The sequence below is a fragment of the Hypanus sabinus genome, unplaced genomic scaffold (assembly GCF_030144855.1).
Source record: "Hypanus sabinus isolate sHypSab1 unplaced genomic scaffold, sHypSab1.hap1 scaffold_219, whole genome shotgun sequence".
In the NCBI taxonomy this organism is placed as follows: Eukaryota; Metazoa; Chordata; class Chondrichthyes; order Myliobatiformes; family Dasyatidae; genus Hypanus; species Hypanus sabinus.
This window is the reverse complement of record NW_026780298.1, coordinates 253,609-275,460: the sequence shown is the minus strand read 5'-3', so window position 1 is coordinate 275,460 and position 21,852 is coordinate 253,609. Positions and strand designations below refer to the sequence as shown.

General features: G+C 45.2%; 1 protein-coding gene across 1 annotated transcript; it reads right to left on the bottom strand.

Moving 5' to 3' along the window:
* Nucleotides 1-808: 808 nt before the first annotated feature.
* LOC132387755 (zinc finger protein 850-like) lies at nt 809-19,859 on the bottom strand. Its single transcript, XM_059960117.1, has 2 exons — nt 15,922-19,859; nt 809-2,362 (listed from the first exon to the last, which is right to left on the bottom strand). Exons 1-2 carry the CDS (start codon nt 17,641-17,643, stop codon nt 1,724-1,726), a joined length of 2,361 nt encoding a protein of 786 aa, XP_059816100.1. The 5' UTR covers nt 17,644-19,859; the 3' UTR covers nt 809-1,723.
* Nucleotides 19,860-21,852: the final 1,993 nt, after the last annotated feature.

The following is a 21,852-nucleotide window of genomic DNA, read 5'->3' as shown; positions in this document are numbered from 1 at the left end:
CCAATACCTCTCACGTTGTCCTTGCTCACTCCTTCCCCCACGCCGGTGAGGGGAACGTGATCAGACTGAAACATAGCGGAGTGTGTGTGTGTGTGTGTGTGTGTGTGTGTGTGTGTGTGTGTGTGTGTGTGTGTGTGTGTGTAAGTGTGTTTCTTTACTTTTCCAACTCTTTTTCCATCTCCGAACTGCTCCGCTTTGTCCTTTCCTATCTGCCTCTTTAACTCCATTCACATTCTGGGTCCCGTGAAAATCTGTTTCCTCTGTTCCCTGTTTCTCTCTGTCCGCACGTCCGGTCTCGTTCTGAACAGAATTTAATCTCATTGCAGACTAGTGAGTTTCACCGTGAGGGAGACGTGATCGGGCTGAAATATAGCCTGTGTGCATTATTTTCCTTCTTTTTCAACTCCATCTTCGACCTGCTCCCTCGTTGTCCACGCATATCTCCGGCTTTATCCTTGTTCACATCCCGAGGCCCCGTCACAGTTTGTTTCTTTCCCTCTGTTTCCCTCTGTTCTCTGTTTCTCTGTGGCGACAACTTCCGTCCGGTCGCGTGCTGAGTAAAGCAAATCTCACTGCAGGAACATATATTTATATTGATCATCAATGTACCCTGAAAATTAATCAACTTCCAGAGCCACGGGAAAAAAGCTATGTGTTTATTTTTTTCTGTCTCCAACTAACTAAGCTCTACCTGGAAGTTTTATCGATGTATGAAAAATTAAAAAATGATACTGGAAATCCGAATCAAAATTACTTTCAAGGATGTTGTACCGCTTCACAGGTGAGAGTACAACTTTTTAGTGATGCTTTGATGTTGTTTTATCTGAACTTGATTTCCTTCCTTTTTCAGGACTCCAGGTTATTGCTCTTGCTGTTCCTGCTCAAAGCTCCCAGATTTCTGTTTCCTGGTCAAACAGTGTTGTCAAGCAGTATTTTCACTGTCAACCACTTTTTCACTGTCAAGTCGGAGTTCTTGCTCCCATGTGCAGCTTCCCCACCTGAAAGGGACTGAATACGCCTACCCGAAGGTTTTAACTGGATTCCACTCAATGACCAAACAGCTTTCCTTCTTTTTCCTTTTTTATTTTTATTTTCGCAAGCGTGGCAGTTAATAATTATTAGTCAGTAGTCATAAATAACCAGCGGTAAGTCAGTCATTAGTCTAGTCAAGGTTAGTCATAAGTCATAAGGCAGTGGCAGTAGCATTAGCATTAGGATCAGGTGAAAAACTGGCTGCCTGTCGAACTTCGGAGACGATTTCGGACCGGCACCTCCGTTTCTCTACTGGATCGTTATGATTCCAAACTGGGTGAACCCTTTTGAAGGTCCGCGAGCTCTTCTTAAGCCTTGCGCCGTTTTCAAGAAGTGCCTGTGTGCGATGATCCCGATAGCGGAGTTCACCCAAACGCAGTGACAGCAGTGCTCCTCTCCCTGAAACAGTCTCAACAATTATTTAAAGTTCGGCATCTTACCGCGGGATGTGACGCTGCTCTCGGACTGCCACTGTGACGCTGCTCTCGGACTGCCACTGTGACGCTGCGGGGTCCGCCCAAATGTTCTGGGCAGAAACCGCCCTCAGGCAGAAGGTTTCGTCCTCTCTGCGAGTGAATTCTTGCTCTTCCTTGATACCTTCCTGAAACTCAAGTTTGACTTGACAATCATGCACATTTGGTGGAGATGGCCGAGAGAATCTCTTGCCAAAGACTGAGCAGGTGATCGGCCTCTACCCAGTGTGAACTCGCTGGTGTCTCAGTAGATTAGATGACAGCGTGAATCCTTTCCCACAGTCTGAGCAGGTGAACGGCCGCTCCCCAGTGTGAACTGACTGGTGTGCCAATAGTTTGGACGACTGTGTGAATCCCTTCCCACAGACTGAGCAGGTGAATGGCCGCTCCCCAGTGTGAACTCGCTGATGTCTCTGTAAGGTGGATGAATGACTGAATCCTTTCCCACATTCTGAGCAGGTGAATGGCCTCTCCCCAGTGTGAACTCGTTGGTGACTGTGTAGGGTGGATGAATGACTGAATCCCTTCCCACAGTCCGAGCAGATGAACGGCCTCTCCCCAGTGTGAACTCGCTGGTGTTTTTGTAGATCAGATGACTTACTGAATCCCTTCCCACATTCAGAGCAGGTGAATGGCCACACCCCTGTGTGTACTCGCTGGTGTGCCTTTAGTGTGGATGAGCAAGTGAATCCCTTCCCACAGTCTGAGCAGGTGAACGGCCTCTCACAGGTGTGAACACGCTGATGTACCTTCAGTTTAGATGAGCAAGTGAATCCCTTCCCACAGTCTGAGCAGGCGAACAGCCGCTGCCCGGTGTGAACTCCCTGGTGAGCCATTAGGCCAGATGACTGAGTGAATCCTTCCCCACAAATTCAGCAGATGACCAGCCTCTGCCCAGTGTGAACTGCCTGCTGTGTCCACAGGTGGGAAGACCGACTGAACCCCTTCCCGCACACAGAATAAATGAATGGCCGTGCCCAGTATGTAGTTTCAGTTGAGGTGACTGAGTGAATCCATTCCCACAGTCTGAGCAGGAAGGGTGGCGGATTGAATCACTTGCTCCTTAAATATCCAGACAGAGACAGCACAACTGGTGTGTTGTGTTTGAATTCCCATAGACAAATTCCTTGTCGATTTTAACCTGTGAAAAGAGTTAAAAATCCATCAGTGGGTGAAGGACAACATTTGAGATGAGATCACTTGAGTTGCTAAGGTGCGATCTGACATCACACTGTTACAGTGAAGTTCAACACAAGTTGGAGAGAGAAATCACCTTCTAACTGGGCACAGTGCTGGTATCTGGAACGACCCTCAAACTCTCTGATGCTCTATAAGAATGGGGCACTTATGCCATCTCCAATCTGTGACTTGGCTCTGTTTGACTCTGTCCATTTGAATTAGTCCCTCTTCCCACTGAGCTGAAAGGGTGTCTGGCCCCACAGTAACAGAAACCCTCTCACTTAAATAGCATTTGTTGACGTGTAGCTAGGGTTTTCCTTTATGTAATGTTAATATACAGTGCCACAGTTTCAATGCCATGTCAATATCTCCTGGCCTGGCTGGTGGCATAGTGGCATCATGCCAGACTTCGGGACGAAAGGTCCTGAGTTCGAATCCAGCCGGCTCTCCTGCACGCTTTCCATCCGTGCTGGGTTACGAGCTGGTGATCTCTTTGGAAACTCACCCGGCAGAAGTTTCCCCTCATGTTCCCCTGAACGTTTCACCTTTCACCCTTAACCCATAGCCTCTGATTATAGTCACACCCCATCTCAGTGGTAAAAGCCAGCTTGCTTTTACCCTATCTCTAACCCTCATAATTGTAGTATACCTCCATCGAATCTCCCCTCAATCTTCCACATTCCAAGGAATAAAGTCCTGGCCTGTTCAATCTCTCCTTATAACCCAAGTCCTCCAGATCTGGCAACATCATTGTGATGACAAGGAAGGGGTGAGGGAGAATTGAGAGTGAGGGAGAGAGGGAGCAAGAAGGGAGGGCTGGAGTAATCTCGGGATTACTGACTGTGCCACGCGGCAGTGACAGTAGTAATGGAATGAGGTGGAGGATAAATGCGTGGCTGAGGGATTAGAGCAGGGGGCAGGGATTCAAGTTTCTTGATCATTGGGACCTCTTTTGGGGCAGGAATAATCTGTACAAAAATGACGGGTTACACTTGAAACCTAGGGGGACCAATATCCTGGCGGGAGATCTGTGAAGGCTACTGGGGAGACTTTAAACTAGAATGGTTGGGGGGTGGGAATCAAATTGAAGAGACTAGGAGAGAAGTGGTTAGTTCACAAATAGAGAAAGCTTGTAGACAGTGTGAGGAAATCTAGGAATAATGGTGCATATTTCCCTTAAGGTGGAATCTCATGTGGTGAAGAAAGCTTTTGGTATGCTGGCCTTTATAAATCAGAGCATTGAGTATTGGAGTTGGGATGTGATGTTAAAATTGTAGAAGGCATTAGCGAGGCCAGATTTTGGAGTTTTGTATACAGTTCTGGTCACGAAATTATAGGAAAGATGTCAATAGAGTACAGAGGAGATTTACCAGAATGTTACCTGGGTTTCAGCACCCAAGTTACAGAGAAAGGTTGAACAAGTTAGGTCTTCATTATTTGGAGCGTAGAAGGTTGTGGGGGGACTTGATAGAGGTATTTAAAATTATGAGGGGATAGACAGAGTTGACGTGGACAGGTTTTTTCCATTGAGAGTAGGGGAGATTCAAATAAGAGGACATGAGTTGAGAGTTAAGGGGCAAAAGATTAGGGGGCAACACGATGGGTAACTTCTTTACTCAGAGAGTGGTAACTGTGTGGAACGAGCTTCCAGTGGAAGTGGTAGAGACAGGTTTGATTTTGTCATTTAAAAAAAATTGTATAGGTATATGTACAGGAAAGGAATGGAGGGTTATGGGGTGAGTGCAGGTAAGTGGAATGAGGTGAGAGTAAGCGTTCGGCACAGGCTAGAAGGGCCGAGACGGCCTGTTTCCATGCTGTAATTGTTATATGGTTTTACCGCGTACGATTCTGGTCTCCATAGCAGACAGCGGGGAGCTTTAACACATACCGGAACCAACTGCAGCTCAACCCCAGCTGATGCGGGTGTTTCTCCTGTTCAGGTGGCGGTGAGGAAGGGGTTAATCTCGGGTTTGTGTAAATCCAGGGCCGGTTGCAAGTGGCAAAGGGCCGGGACCGAGCCGGACAGCTGGAGGCTCCGGGGCTCTCCAGTCTTGCATCCCTGGTGTTAGTTTTGCACTGTGTCGGGATCGCGGGATCAGTTTGTTGTGGTTCCCCAAGCTGGGAGGGTGGACGTGGGTGAAGGGGGCCTGTCTATGTGTCGGTGTGGGATGAATGGTCAGAAGGGTGTGGGGCCACTGGCGGGACGGAGGGTGGTTGGGGTACTGTGAGTGATATGACGTGGGTGGATGGGCAAGGGGTAAATTACGTTGTCAACGAGGGTGGATCTGGTCCAATGAATCAGACAGCTCAGCTCGCATGTCCTTTCAGGAGGCCACAATTCTCTCATCATCTTAATCACTGACTAATCTTCCTGTTAACATTGAGTTTGTTACAGAGCCCCAGAGCCTGGGAATGGCTGGGTGGTAGGAATCAGAGGGTGATGGTGAGAGACTGTTTCTTAGACTCGAGTCCCGTGCTTAGTGACGTTCCCTGAGGTTATGCCCATTGCTACTTGTCATCTATGTCAATAATTTGGTTGAGAAAGTACAGGGTATGGGTAGAGAGTTTGCAGCAAGTTCAAACAATTAATGTTTTTGAAAGACAGTCAGTATAAACACTCCCCTCTCTTTCCCTCTCCCCACTCAGAACTGACCAAAAGCTGCATCAGAGGATGTAAGATCTTGAACTGAGTGACCACTGTGAGGGAATGGGAGTGGTTTCAAAGGGCTGGGCTGCTGGAAGCACATTACCAGACCGGGACTGATTGCAACTGGGTCTGACAGAGGCATAACTGGTTCTTCTGGGCACATTCAGTCTCACTCCCCACCATTACCTACCTTCCTTTGTACAGGTATGTAATATCTAAAGGACCAGTGTTTGAGTAAACGAGACTCACCAAACATTCTGCTGACTGAATCACTGGAATCTCCGAGTCAGATTGGTTTCTCTCCAGTCGGTGCTCTAAGTCCTCGGGCTGGTACACTTGTTGCTGTTCCCTCGTCTTCAGTCGTGGTTTGCCTCCAGTTGGTGTTTTTCTTCCAATAAATCTCTCACCACAGGTCTAACTTTAACCAGAGAGACAATGAAGCACATTAATAATGAAAAGGAGAACTAAACTTTTCTGCTTAATGTTACTAAGAACAAAACTCACTGAAATTTAAACACTGAAGGCAGATTTAACGATCTCAGTGACCAATCTTTTATTGTCCCTCACATCTCACAGAACGATATGGGATAAGAAGGAGCCATCATTCAGTCATGGTAAGACATAAGACAGAATTAGGTGATTCGATACATCTGGTCTGCCCATCATTCAACCACGGCTGATTTTTATTCCAACACCATATCCCTGTCTTCCTCCTGTAAACCTGAAGCTACTCAGCAATCATGAATATATTAATCTGTCACAAATATATCCAAATTGGAGCCTCAACCAACCTCTGTGGCAACAAATTCCACAGATCACACACCTTAAGGCCAATTTATTTTTTCTCATCTCAGTTTTAAAGAGAAGCATCTTTACTCTGAGACAGTGCTGTCAGATCACAGACTCGCTGTCTAATGGAAACATCCACTCCATGTCCACTGTATCCAGGCTTTTCAGCATTCAGTAGGTTTACTTAACCATACATCCCTCCACCACCCCCACCATCCCTCTGAACTCCATTGAGCACAGGTCCAGAACCATCAAATGCTCCTCATACATAAAGCCGATCATTCCTGAGATTGCTTATGTACACCTTGTTAGCAACAACTGTACTGAACACATTTCCAGGAATAACAAACAAATTGGTACCAGGATAATTTAAAGGGAAACATTGTGCTTTCTTTTGTGTTCTACTATCACATGTGTTCGCGCGTGGCCAAGTGGTTAAGGCGTTCATCTAGAGATCTGAAGGTTGCTAGTTCGAGCCTTGGCAGAGGTTGCATGTGTGTCCTTGTGTCCAGATCAGCACATCACAGGAAACATTCTCACCCCGAGACTTCCCAGTCTCTCGCTAAAGCAGGCAGTGAAATCAAAGATCCCCACAACCTGGGACGTTCTCCTTTCTCACCCACCCCAGTCCGGGAGAAGACACAACACCCATAAAGCTCCAGGTCAAATGTGAGGAGCTTCAGGAAACGAGGCCAGTTGGGGGGAAGTTAACGGGACTCAGTGGCCAACATCAGATTTCCCCAACACAACATGGAGGATGCGTGACCACCCACCTGGAGATTGAGAACATGCACAAAGAGATTGTTACATCTATGGTTAAATGGGAGGGGCAAATGGGATCACGTGACTGGTGGGGTCTAACATCCCAGGCATAGTTTACAGCTTCCTAGCACTCTGTGGAAATAAACAAACTTGCCCCTCTCATCTCCTCTCACCTTAAATGTGTCAGACATTTCAAACCCCCAGGAAAAAAACATACCCTCTGTCCACTCTACCTATTCCTCTCGTAATCATGTAAACGTCCATCCAGTCTCACCCCAGCCTGGAGAAAACAACACAAGTTTGTCCAGCCTCTCGTTATAGCTCATGCCCTCTAATCCAGGGAGTATCCTGGTAAACCTCTTCTGCGCCCTCTCCAAAGCCCGGACATCCTTCCGAGAATGGGGGCGACCAGAACAGTATGAAACACTCCAGATGTGAGCTAACAAGTTTTACAAAGCTGCAACACAACTTCATGACTTTTGAACTCAGTGCTTCAACTATTAAAGACAACCATGCCATTTACCTTCTTAACCACCCGATCAATCTGTGCAGTCTCTTTCAGGGAGCGATGAACTTGGAGTCTAAGATCCCTCTGACCATCGACACTGCTCAGGGTTTTGCATTTAACACTGTACTATCTCATACATTCAGGGGTGCAGTGCTACCAGAGCTCACAGCAGCGCCGCTCTGACACCTCTGTAAAAAAGTCAATATAAACAAGCGCGGAATTTAACAACCCCGGTTATTAAATAGAGCGAATTTTACAGAAGCGGGGGTGTTGGCTGGTGGGGAGAAATACCACTAATAACATTAGGATATTTGATAGTTTTTGGTGAAATCCTGGAGCTGTGACTGTTTTTTATTTAGGTATTTGTGAAATTCCTTCTCGCTCGTCCCGTTGTCCAAGGAAGTTGGGAAATACCTGTACACAAATGCAAGCATTTTTCCGCTCTTTCCAATGGATACCATTGGATTCCAGGAAGGAGCTATATTAAGCACGGAATGAACATCGAAACCCATGTTTAAGAGTCGAAAATAATGAAAGAAAAATACACAAGCTAATCATCCAAAATCCTCTTCTACACCTGGATAAATTTAGTTTTGTTTTGGAAGCCAAATGGAAAAAAAATTCTAGGCTACAAGCTAGTTTTACGTTATTTCATATCATTAGTAGCTGATTAACTCCTTGGCCTCGCTCCACCAACTGTAGTTGATTGAAAAGAGGCTCTTTTTCTCTTTGTGTTGATAGGAAAAAGAGTAACTTAGTGAGACAATGAACGAGATGAAATGCATTTCCAAACCTCCCAAATGGTTGCTCTCCTCCCATTAACATTTCTCACTTCCAAAATACAATATTTTCTATTCGTATAGTTGTGATAATAATTTATGTAAAGATTCAAGCTTCTTTAACTTTTTATATATTTAAACACTAAACTGGATGTATGAAGGTCGAACCATGTAACACCAGACGTGTGAGGATATTTTGAGTATCGACACTCGCAGATACACTTCAATATATTGAGAAAGGGATGGAGCAGTGGACCCAGAGTGAAGTGATAAGCAGGTGAGAGGACGTACAAAGACAGAGGGGATGAGAGGGAGTGGGAGGGTGGGGTGTGAGGTAAATTTGTTCACCGGAAGGGGAAATCGATATCCATGCCATCAGGGTGGGTGGGGGCACCCAGACGGAATACAAGTTGCTGATCCCGCACCCTGAGGGTGGCCTCATCTTGGCAAGGGATGGGATGACACGTCGGAACGGGAATGGGAATCGGAATTGAAATGTTTGGACACCGGGAAGTCCCGCTCGGAGTGGATGGTTGAAAGATTAATTTATTATCAAAGCAGGAATTCATAAATAACGCTGAGTTTTTTTTTCCTTCTCCAGAGAACCACGAAACAAAGAAATCGTGAAAGTCGTTCAGAGAGAGAAAAAAATGAAACTCCCTCCCCACCCCCCCCCCCCGCATCAAAAAGGACGGCATCCCGATCATCAACCCCCAAATCCACCCCTCCCCCCCGCACAAAAGGGAAGAAAAATATCGACACCCGTTAAAAAAACACTCCTACCCGACAAAACTGCGGAGGAGCCGGTGTCACCAGTGTCGAGGCGGCCGCATCGGGAGCAGCGGACACAACGGGCGACCCCGGAAGATTCACAGGTGAATTGTCGCCTCACCTGGAAGGATGTTTGGACAACGGAGAGAGTTCTGCCGTCCGGGCCTGTCACTGTGACACCCCGAACTCCACATCAAATCCGTCCAAACGAATCTGGGCGAACTTTAATGACCAATAAATATAATTCCTCTCAGCGATCAGCTGTCTGAATGATCCCCTGACTCTGAGAGGAAGGGGTATCTATGGTCCACACTGTCAGGGTGTTGAGTTTACCAGGAGACAAAGACTGCAGGGACGAGAGGTTTTCTGTTGACTAATACACTGTGTGTGGATCCCGCTGGCAATTCTGGTGTTGTGACCCGAATCGAGACAAACACCACGCTGCCCACTCCACCAACAACACGGCACAGCCGGACACATAACAGGGGACTTTATGTCCCACAACACTGGATTCAGTGATGAAACCCCTGATTAATGTTGTCGTCTCACCGAAAAGTCCATTAACCCTAACCCTGCAATATGGTGTAAAATCCCGCTCCCCATATTAACACGGGTTATACAGACCAAAGAGCAAACTGCCGGAGGAACTCAGTGGGTCGGACAGCATCTGTGGAGGGAGATGGACCGTAAACATTTCGGGCCGAGACCCTCCCTCTGGACTGAGAGTGGAGGGGAAATAGTCAGAGAAAAGAGGTGAGGGGTAGGGATGGGGCATGAGCTGGGGAGTGAGAGGTGGATTCAGGTGAGGGGGGAGGTGGAAGGTGAAAATAGTGACAGGGGTGGGAGCTCAGTGGTTGGGGCAACACGGAGCTGCAGAAGATGGAAATTAATTCCATAAACAATGAGGTTAGAGAGTATTTGTTATAGAGAGTGCAATGAAGATTCACTTGACTGATCCCTGGAGAGGTGGGGTCATAACCTGAAGAAAGATCAAATGTGGTAACTCTAAATGTCATTTAGAGAATCGAGGACTGAGAGGTGAACACATTGAAATGCAGAACATCATTACCGGTTGAACCAGTGATCCCAGTCTCTGAAAAAGGGGATGGGAATCGAGCCCGTGACTCTGTGACCTGGGGGTGGAGGGAAAGGGATCGGGGTAGATATGGTGTGGAAAAGTAGACATGTATCTGGTGTAAATATGGAATAATGTGGGGAATGCGGAGGATGGGTCGGGCAGCATGTTAGGGCCGAGGAGCAGAGTCACCAGTTCAGGAGGGAGACCCTCCACCCGTCACCTGATCCCGTTTCCTGTTCACGTTTTTCTGCAGATCTGCAGCATTTGCGGGTCACTGCTCGACATGTACGTGTAGCTTCACCTTTGTCCCTTTCAGAGAACGCAGTGAGATCCGGATCAAATAGCTCCACACAATTAAATTAGATTATTACATTTACACAATTAGAATAGCTTATTACATTTTTTTTATATTTTTGTACTATATATATATACTTACTTAAAGTCACAATTGTTAAGATCTTTTGTTAATTAGGTTCTACTGCTACCGCAGAGACAACGAATTTCATGGCATATGCTGGTGCTATTAAACTTGATTCTGATATTGATATGGGAGACCCACCACCGGTCACCTGATCCCAGTTACCGCAGATCGTAATGTGAGATTGAAGCATTTTCCATATATTTGCTTTCCACAGAAATGACAACTGGTCAGTTTCCTTCTGTGGTTCGGGAGCAGAAGCTCAGTCTGTCTAATATTTCCACACAATTAAAGTGGTGTATTTGTTTATTATCATCACGTACTGAGCTACAGTGAAAATCTTGCCTGATGTACCATCCACACAGATCGATACATTACAACAGTACATTGAGCTCATAGACAACAAAAAAATAACTGTAACAAAGTATTATGGCTGCAGAGAAAGTGCAGTGCAGATAGACATATGGTGCAGGGTCACGTCGAGTTACATTGTGAGGCCGAGTCCATTTTATCATTCATTTGGCTTATAACTGCAGACAGGAAGCCATCCTTCAGCCTGGTGTTACGCACTTTAAGGCTTTTGTATCTCTCCGCCAATGTGGGAGCGGGTTTGCAGCAAGAATGTCCAGGTTATGAGGTTCTTTGTGTACATGGCCTGCTTTTCCGAGGGAGGGGAAGTGTAGGGAGAGTCCATGTAGTGGAGGCTTGTTTCTCTGATGTTCTCTGCTCTCCAAAGTTCTCTGCAGTTCCTTGCAGTCATGGGCAGAGCAGTAGCCATACAAAGGCGTGAAGTATCGACAAGGAGCTCAGAGACCTCGGCCTTCACCCTGCCTTGTGTAGCTGGATCCTGGACTTCCTGTCAGATCACCAGCAGGTGGTAAGAGTGGGCTCCATCTCCTCTGTCTCTCTGACCCTCAGCACACATACCCCACAGGGTTGTCACTTTGGCCCTCTCCTTTACTCTCTGTGCACCCATGACTTGTGTTGCCACCCACAGCTCCAATCTGCTAATTAAATTTGCTGAGAATACTACATTGATTGGCCTAATCTCAAATAATATCTTTCAATCGATCAAATGCCTCCTGACAAGGTTCAGTCCAAACAAACTTTTCACCCATCTTCAGGAGATTAGTCAGAGGAAGAGCGAGAGCAGGAAAGTTCTTACAGAACTTACGATAATATCCATCCATTCCCAGAAACCTTCTGAGCCTTCTTACCAATCAAAGATATGCTCTTCCCAAGTGTCACTCCCTGTGACTAAGTCATCAATATAGGCATCTGTGTGTTCTAACCCTCGAATTTCAAAATTAATCATTCTCTGGGATGTTCCTGGAGCATTCTTCTTTCCAAAAGGCAAAACATTGTATTCATACAACCGAGATGGTGTCGCAAAGGCAGAAATTTCTCTATGTCTGTCCGTCAATGGAACACACCAATACCCTGTCAACAGTGTAAGAAATTAGCTATTCCAACTTTATCGATGCAATCATCTATCCTAGCGATAGGATAGGCATCTGTTTTTGTTACTTCATTTACCTTCCCATAATCTGTGCCCCTGAGACCTACTGAATCTGTTTCCACGCTTACAACAATTGCTCAGCCAATTTACATTCTCTACGTTCATGCGATATGGGTGTTGTTTAATCGGTTTGGCTTGACCAATATCTGCATCATGTAATGAGACCGTGGTTTGCTTGCGAACATCGGGAAAGAAATCTTTAAACTTCAGAATTAATTCCTTCAGCTGTTGTTGTTGCTTTGGCTGCAGATGAGCCGACTTGTTATCAATGTTTTCTGGAACAACGGAGTTCATTAGCCTAACTGGGACCACGTTTGGCTTGTGAAAAGTCTCAGACGAGTCAATTGTTTCAAGCTCAGGGTTGCCAGATTCATATGTTTTGACAACAACACTCACAGATGGTGCCTGATTGTCAAAACAAGGCTTTATCATATTTATGTGGGCCAGGTGTGTTAGTTTACGTAGGTTGTGTGTTGTAATAACATAATTCACATCATTAAATTGAGAGACTATTTCATACGGTCTATTGAATTTCACCTGAAGTGGATTCGTCAACATAAGGCAAGCACCTTATCTCGCACCTGGTATTTTCTTTCGCAACCCTGCTTATCAAACCAACACTTCATTTTGTTTTGAGAAATCTTTAAGTTTTGTCTCGCTAGACCACAGAATTGGTGTAGTTTATTTTTGAAATTTAAAACATAGTCTAACAAGTTAACATGTAAATCCCCACCAATCCACCGCTCCTTTTACAAGGTCAAAGGTCACCTCACTCTGCGTCCAAATACGAGTTCAAATGGAGTAAAGCCCAATGATTCCTGAACCGACTCTCTTACTGCGAACAAAAGCAAATGTATTCCTTCATCCTAGTCGTTTCCATTTTCAACACAGTATGTCTTAATCATTGTTTTGTGGGTAGAGTGAAATCTTTCTGAAGCCCCTTGTGATTCCGGATGGTATGTAGACGATGTGATTTGTTTTGCTCCCAGTTCAGAAACTACCTGTTGGAATAACCCAGATGTAAAATTACTTCCTTGATCAGACTGGATTTCTTGAGGCAAATCGAATAAAGTAAAAAAAAACTCAGTAAGAGCCTTCGCCACAGTTTTAGCTTTAATATTTCTGAGAGGTATTGCCTCTGGGAATCTGGACGCAGTACACATAATAGTTAGCAGATACTGATGGCCATCTTTAGGCTTTGGCAATGGGCCAACATAATTCTCTATAACTTTAGAAAAGGGTTCACAGAATGCAGGTATAGGTCGGAGTGGGGCCACTGGGGTGACCTGATGAGGTTTAGCCAAAACTTGACAACTGTGACAAATCCCAGCATTAATTTCTGGTTTACCCTGGTTATCCCTGCTACTCTTTTCGAAACTCTAATTCAGGGTAACCATAACCTTGACTGATCTGCTAATTTAGCAGACTCCTGCATAGTGGCAGCATCATTTCCATCTAAATACATCTTTATGTCATCAGGGACACACTTTTTGGATTCTTCAGTTAAAACCAACTCGTTCAAGCTGTTAAAATCATTATTTATATTTTTTATATGTGCACCAGCGGGCAATACACACAAATTACTCATAAGCAAATTCCATATAAGTCTGTTTCACAGGTTTCTTCAAATATCTAAACTTTTGCCTTTATGCTTCTTGAGCACAGCCTGCTTCACTAGGTCATAATGTGTGGTGCGTGGCCAGCTGGTTAGGGTGTTGAACTAGTGATCTGAAGGTCATGTTTTCGAGCCTCAGCCGAGGCAGTGTGAGTGTTTTTGAGCAAAGCACTGAACCACACACTGCTCTTGCACGTTTATAGCCCAGTGGCGATGATTGGTGCAGTATAAAAAATCAGCTGCTTCATCAACTGGCAAAGCAGTATAGGCATGCTAAGCCTTTCCCTTTATTACACTTTATGAGACAATTTTCTGTCTGTTTTTCTGCCTCTCTAGCCTCAAACTGCCTCTGCCTTTCCGCAGCCGCCATCTTTAATTTTTCGCACTTGTACTGGGGCTCAAGCTCACGAGGTTTACTTTCAGGAAACCCCTCCAACTCCTCCACTTTAAACACACCCTCAGATACATAATGTTCAGCTGTTATCCTCTGCATCTCCTCATTGTCAATTTCACCTTAGCAAGTTTTAACCTTTCAGCAATACTCAACAACTCAACCCTTCTGGCGTCCTCTAATGCCACAGAGGTTGGCGCTTCCTGACATCGATCAACATCCATTGCTGCAAATTTTCCAAACAGAAATAAATCAAAAGAGATTTCCCCAATGAAATTGATAATAAATCAATCCTCAAATTTGATCATATCCCAGAAGCAGGCCCCATTTTGTTACGAACCTTAACGCTTCAGAAACGAACCAGCAGCAACAGACTACTACTGGAGTCTGTTTTTGATGTGAAAACCACAATGGTTATTAGTATCCATTTATACTATAGTAACTTCAGCAAATTAAATGAAAATTAACAGTGTTATGTGTATATATGTGTGTAAATATAACTCCCAAACTATTGAGCTTGGGGGAAACAAGGCTTGGAGTCTTCAGATGGTAAAGTATGAATGTTCAGTTCATCCACAAAATAGGTGATGAGAGAGATATTTGTAATTCAGGGTAAATGTCGAGAGAAGGCAGTTATGTCGAACAGCAATGGAGATGAGGCTGAGTATAGAGCGATGGTGGAAATCTTTGTCACATGGTACGAGCAGAATCATCTGCAGCTTAATGTGAAAAAGACTAAGGAGCTGGTGGTGGACCTGAGGAGGGTTAAGGCACCGGTGACCCCTGTTTCCACCCAAGGGGTCAGTGTGGACATGGTGGAAGATTACCAATACCTGGGGATACGAATTGACAATAAACAGGACAGCTCAAAGAACACACAGGCTGTTTACAAGAAGGGTCAGAGCCGACTCTATTTCCTGAGGTGACTGAGGTCCTTTGACATCTACCAGACGATGGTGAGTATGTTCTACGAGGCTGTGGTGACCAGTGTTATCATGTTTGCTGTTGTGTGCTGGGGAAGAAGGTTGAGGGTAGCAGACACCAACAGAATCAACAAAATCATTCGTAATGCCAGTGATGTTCCGGGGGTTGAACTGCACTCTCTGACGGTGGTGTCGTAAAAAAGAATGATGTCCAAGTTGCATGCCATCTTGGACAATGACTCCAATCCGCTCCATAATATACTGGTTAGGCACAGGAGTACATTCAGCCGGAGACTCATTCCACCGAGATGTAACACTGAGCGTCACAGGAAGTCATTCCTGCCTGTGGCCATCAAACTTTTCTAATCTTCCCTCGTAGTGCCAGACATCCTAAGCCAATAGGCTGGTCCTGGAATTATTTCCACTTGCAAAGATTAACTTATTATTATTTAATTATTGATGGTTTTATATTGCTATATTTCTACACTATTCTTGGTTGGTGTGGCTGAAATGAAACTCAATTTCCCTCAGGATCAATAAAGTACGTCTGTCTGTCTGTCTGTTCTACAGGTTCCACAGTGGTAAAATGAGAGACCAGTTGCTGTAGATTTTATCCGTCATCTTTACAAATCTAATTACGAATTATCACCGAAAGTGACTTGTCATGAGGGGTATCATCTTCAAATGAATGACCACGTCACACCCAGGCAAGGGTTAACACATAAGTGGACTTCACAGGATACCTCAAATCAGATACACGTCTATGGATCAAACAACCACACATTCGATGTACAGTGAATGGATAATTAACCCACCCTTGTGGGCACAGGAAAGTTCCAAACAGTGACCCTTGGCCACTAGATCCCTGGTTTCAATCCTTCCATTTTTCATCCGTCTCCATCTGACTCTGAGTGTCTGTGTCCTCGGTTAAAACAAAACAAGCTGCGAGCGATGTAAACAAGCTGCAAGTCAGACTGATTCACCTTCTTAATCTCTCTTAAAATGACAGTCCATATCAAACGAAACCTAGGGATTCATAACAATGGCCACTCCCCACTATGAACTGACTTGTGTTCCAGTAGTTGGGATAACCGAGTGAATCCTTTCCCACAGACTGAGCAGGTGAACGGCTTCTCCCCAGTGTGAACTTGCTGATGTCTCTGCAGGTTGGATGACTGAGTGAATCCCTTCCCACAGTCTGAGCAGGTGAACAGCCTCTCCCCAGTGTGAACTGACTGGTGCGCCAGTAGGTGGGATGACTGAGTGAATGCTTTCCCACATTCTGAGCAAATGAATGGCTTCTCCCCAGTGTGAACTCGCTGATGTCTCTGAAGGGTGGAAGAGTGTGTGAATCTCTTCCCACATACTGAGCAGGTGAATGGCTTCTCCCCAGTGTGAACTCGCTGATGACTATGTAGGTTGGATGAGTGAGCGAATCTCTTCCCACATTCTGCGCAGGTGAACGGCTTCTCCCCAGTGTGAACTAACTTGTGTTCCAGTAGGTGGGATGACTGAGTGAATCCCTTCCCACATTCTGAGCAGGTGAATGGCTTCTCCCCAGTGTGAACTCGCTGATGTCTCTGTAGGGTGGAAGAGTCAGTGAATCCCTTCCCACAGTCTGAGCAGATGAACGACTTCTCCCCGGTGTGAAATCGCTGGTGACTCTGTAGTGTGGATGACCAAGTGAATTTCTTCCCACATTCTGTGCAGGTGAACGGCTTCTCTCCAGTGTGAACTTGTTGATGACTCTGTAGGTAGGATGACCGAGTGAATCTCTTCCCACATTCTGAGCAGGTGAACGGCTTCTCCCCAGTGTGAACTCGCTGATGACTCAGTAGGGTGGATGGATCAGTGAATCTCTTCCCACAGACTGAGCAGGTGAACGGCTTCTCCCCAGTGTGAACTCGATGATGTCTCTGTAGATTGGATAATTGAGTGAATCTCTTCCCACATTCTGAGCAGGTGAACGGCTTCTCCCCAGTATGAACTCGCTGATGCTTCTGTAGGGTGGATGAATCAGTGAATCTCTTCCCACATTCTGAGCAGGTGAACGGCTTCTCCCCAGTGTGAACTCGCTGATGTCTCTGTAGGGCAGATGAATCAGTGACTCTCTTCCCACATTCTGAGCAAGTGAACAGCCTCTCTCCAGTGTGAACTCGTTGATGACTCTGTAGGGTGGAAGACTGAGTGAATCTCTTACCACAGTCTGAGCAGGTGAACGGCCTCTCCCCAGTGTGAACTCGCTGGTGACTCAGTAGGTGGGATGACTGAGTGAATCTCTTCCCACACACTGAGCAGCTGAACGGCTTCTCCCCTGTGTGAACTCGCTGATGACTCTGCAGGTAAGATGACTGAATGAATCTCTTTCCACAGACTGAGCAGCTGAATGGCTTCTCCCCTGTGTGAACTCGCTGATGTACCAGTAAGCTGGATGATTTAGTGAATCCTTTCCCACATTCTGAGCAGGTGAAAGGCCACTCCCCAGTGTGAACTTGCTGGTGTGCCAGTAGTTGGGATGACCGAGTGAATCCCTTCCCACACTCTGAGCAGGTGAATGGCCTCTCTCCAGTGTGAACTCGCTGATGACTCTGTAGTGTGGATGACTGAGTGAATCCCTTCCCACATTCTGAGCAGGTGAATGGCTTCTCCCCAGTGTGAACTCGCTTGTGACTGTGCAGGTGGGATGACTGAGTGAATCCCTTCCCACATTGTGAGCAGGTGAACGGCCTCAGCCCAGTGTGAACACGCTGGTGTGCCATTAGGTCAGATGACTGAGTGAATCCTTTCCCAGATATTCAGCAGATCACCAGCCTTTGCCCAGAGTGATCTGACTAGTGTGTCCACAGGTGGGAAGACTGACTGAATCCTTTCTCACACGCAGTACAGGTGAATGGCCTTGCCCAGTGTGAATGTGCTGATGTACCTTCAATTGTGATAACCGAGTGAATACATTCCCACTGTCTGAGCAGGTGAATGGCCTCTCTCCTGTGTAAAATGACAGGCGTGCCAGTTGGTCAGATGACGGAGTGAATCCCTCCCCACAGTCTGAGCAGGAAGGATGACCGAGTGAATCCCTCCCCACAGTCTGAGCAGGAAGGATGGTCGATTGAATCCCTCGCCCCACTTCTTAAATATCTGGACAGAGACAACAAAACTGGTGTGCCATGTTTGAGCTTCCTGGAGATAAATTCCTTCTCATGTTTAACCTGTAAAAGATTTACAAAATCCATCAATGGGTTTAGGACAACATTTCAGATGTGATTACTTGAGTTGCCAAGGTTTGATCTGGAATCACACTGATACAGTGAGGTTATACCCAGGTTGGACAGATAAATCATCTCCTGACTGGGCACAGTCTGGAATGACCATCAATTCCCTAATGCTGTTCCTGTTTCTATAAGAATAGGGCATTTCTGCCATCTCCAATTTGTACCTTGGCTGAGTTGGACTCTCTCCATTGGTATTATTCTCTGTTCCTGCTAAACTGCATGGGTGCCTGGCCCCACAGTAACTGAAACAGTCTCACACAAATAGTCTTTCTTGATGTGCATCTGGGATTTTTTTTTATGTATTATTAACTTTAAGTGCCACAGTTTTAACGCCATATAAAAAATTCCTGTTGAGGTGTATGGTTGGTCTCCACAGCTGTTAAAAAGACAGAGTGAATTTTTGTAATATTTCACATTCTTGTAGAAAATTACAACACAGAAACAGGCCCTTTGGGCCATCTAGTCTGTGCTGAACTATTTAATCTGCCCACTCCCATACCCCTACCATCCAGGTACCTACATGAACCTCTGAAATGTTGAAATTGAGCTTGCATGCACTTCTTGCGCTGTCTGCTCATTCCACACCTGGATGACTGACTGTATGAAGAAGTTTCCCCTCATGTTACCCTTAACATTTCACCTTTCATCCTGAACCCAGGGCCTCTGGTTGTAATCCCACCCCATCTCAGTGGTAAAAGCCAGCTTGCATTTACACTATCTATGCCCCTCTATCACAATCAAATCTCTCCTCAATCTGCTACATTCCAAGGAATAAAGTCCTGACCTGTTCAATCTTTCCTTATAACCCAAGTCCTCCAGACATGGCAACATCCTTGTGAATTTTCTCTGAACTCTTTCAAAGTCCTTAAATCTTTCCTGTAGGTTGTGAACAAAACTGCACTCAGTACTCCAAATTAGGCTTCAGCAATGTCTTCTGCAAGTCAACATAACATCCATCTTTTGTTGTCAGTATTTTTGTTCATGAAGGCCATTGGGCTAAAATCTTCCCTTCCGTCTCTATCTAACTGTGATACCACTTTCAGTGAATTAAGGACTTTCTTCTTCAAGAGGTCCCTTTCTGCTATAACACTCCCCTGTGCCCGATCAGTCACTGTGAAAGACCTCCCTTGGTAGGTCAGACCAAAGTGCCACAACTCACACTGGTCTGCATTAAATTCCATTTTCCATTTCTCAAACCATTTTCCCACCTGGTCCAGATCACACTGAAAGCCCTGATAGTCCTCCTCACTGTCCACTACACCACCAGTCTTGTTGTCATCCACAAATTTGCTATCCAGATTACTGATATAGATGAAAAACAACAACAGATCCAGCACTGATCCTTTTTGCAACCACTAGTCACAGGCCTCCAGTCAGAGAGGCAACCATCTGCTACCACACTCTGGCTTCTCCCAAAGACAGTGTCTCATTCAATTTACTGTCTCATCTTGAATGCTGAGTGACTGAACCTTCTTGACCAACCTCCCATATGAGACTTTGTCAAGTGCCTTGCTAAAGTCCATGTAGACAACATCCACTTGCCTTGTCTTCACCCACTTTCCTGATATCTTCCTCGAGTAGCTCCATTAGATTGGTTAGACATGACCTATCATGCACAAAGCCATGCTGTCTATCCTTAATCAGTCCACATCTATCCAAATACTTATATATCCGGTTCCTGCACATATGTCCCAATGACTTTCTCACTACTGCTGTGAAATTCACCAACATATCACTTCCGAGCTTAATTTTAGAGCTTTTCTTGAACAGTGGATCAACATTGTCTGTCCTCCAATCCTCCAGTACCTCACCTGTCACTAAGGATGATTTAAATATCTGTGCTTGGATCCCAACAATTTCTGCACTTGTCTTCCACAGGGTGCCAGGGATCTACATTTCAAGCCCTGGGAATTTATCCACACTAATTTGCCTTCAGACAGCAAACACTTCCACCTCTGTAATCTATACAGGGTCCATGAAGTTGATGCTGCTTTGCCTCACTTCTATAGACTCTTTGCCCATCTTCTGAGTAAGTACAGATGCAAAACTACTATTTAAAACCTCCCCCATCTATTTTGTCTCCCGTATAGATTACCATTCCGATCGTCCAGAGTGGGCATGTTTCTGTTCTGACCTTCTCCACGTTTCTGTGACAGAGAAGCTGGCCAAACTTGTCTGGAAGGGGAATCTGGTAGGAGTGATGACGGAGCAGCAATGGCTGGAGTTTCTGGCAGAAACTCGGAAGGTGAGTGATAGACACATCCCAAAGAAGTGGAAGCATTGGAAAGGCATGAGGACACAACTGTGGCTGAAATGAGAAGCTAAAGCCAACATAAAAGACAAAGTGAGGGCAAACAAAAGAGCAGAAACTATTGGGAAGCTTTTAAAAACCAAGAGAAGACAACTGAAAAAATTGTCGGATGAGCTCACGGTGTGGAATTACGATATTGCAGTCATTAATGAGTCTTGGTAGCACCCAACTGTCTGAGGTATTTAGAGGAACAAAATATCCGGGGCCTCAATATCTCTTGAAAACCAAGGTTCCCTGCACCAGTTACCTTTCAACTTTTAGTTTTGCAGGCACGTACAAACTCTACACCTGCAAAATTTCACTTCTGAAGAACTCCCACTCACCAAGTACACATTTGCCAGAAAACAGCCTGTCCCAATCCACACTTGTCAGATCCTTTCTGACACCATCAAAATTGACCTCTCTCCAATTTAGAATCTCAACCTGTGGTCCAGACCTCTCTTTTTCCATATTTACTTGGAATCTCATGGAATTATGAACACTATTCTGTGTCACCAGCCCTAGATCATTTCCTAACAGCCTATTGCACACTTCTACATTGGGAATTCTACATCCCGATTAAGGGCACATTTGACAAACTCTACCCCAACTAACCCTTTTACAGTATAGGAGTCTCAGTCAATATATGGAAAATTAAAATCACTTAATATATCAAGCTTTGTTTCTTGGCATAGTCTGCGATCACCAGAGAAAAAATTGTCGCTCTAAATTCCTCAGACTGTTGGCTGGAGCCAAGTTCCAGTAACGGCTACAATATCATAATATATGTTCCATACACACTGGTTGTTTGGTGACAAATACACAACAGTGCTCTTTCACTTCAGAGCATTGAAAAGTTTGAAATAGGGACCTAAATCCTAAGAACTTTCAACAGGGTTACAATTGAGAGTATTGTAACTGGCTGTGTCACTGCCTGGTATGGGGACTGTACTTCCCTCAATCACAGGACTCTGCAGAGAGTGGTGCAAACATCCCAAAGCCAGGACCAGCAAGCTCTGGGACAGCTTCTTCCACTGAGCCATCAAACTGATTAATTCATCCTGATTCATCCTGTATCTCTATGTTATGTTGACTGCCTGTTGTACACACTATTTATTATGACTATAAATTGCACATTGCACATTTAGTCAGAGACATAATGTAAATGTTTTTTTCTCTTCATGTATATGAAGGATATAAGTAATAAAGCCAATTCAATTCAATTAACCCCCTCCATTATCTGTTCTGTCATTCTGGTTCCCTCCCTGCCTGCAACTTTAGTTTAACTCCCCACTAGCACTTGCAAGCCTTACCACTAGGAAGTTAATCCTCTTCTAGTTATGTTCCCCTAACTATCGAATCCCCTATCACACCTTTGACTTAGCTCTGCCAGATAATTCCTCCTACAA

Bases quoted from the DNA above. Each gene is read 5' to 3' on its own strand.
- LOC132387755 (XM_059960117.1), bottom strand. From the start codon at position 17,643: ATGGCACACCAGCGTGTTCACACTGGGCTGAGGCCGTTCACCTGCTCA. The intron at 2,363-15,921 runs TGAATCCCTAGG...TGTGGGGAAGGA, and splicing joins GTGGGGAGTGGCCATTGTTA to TTCACTCAGTCATCTGGCCT.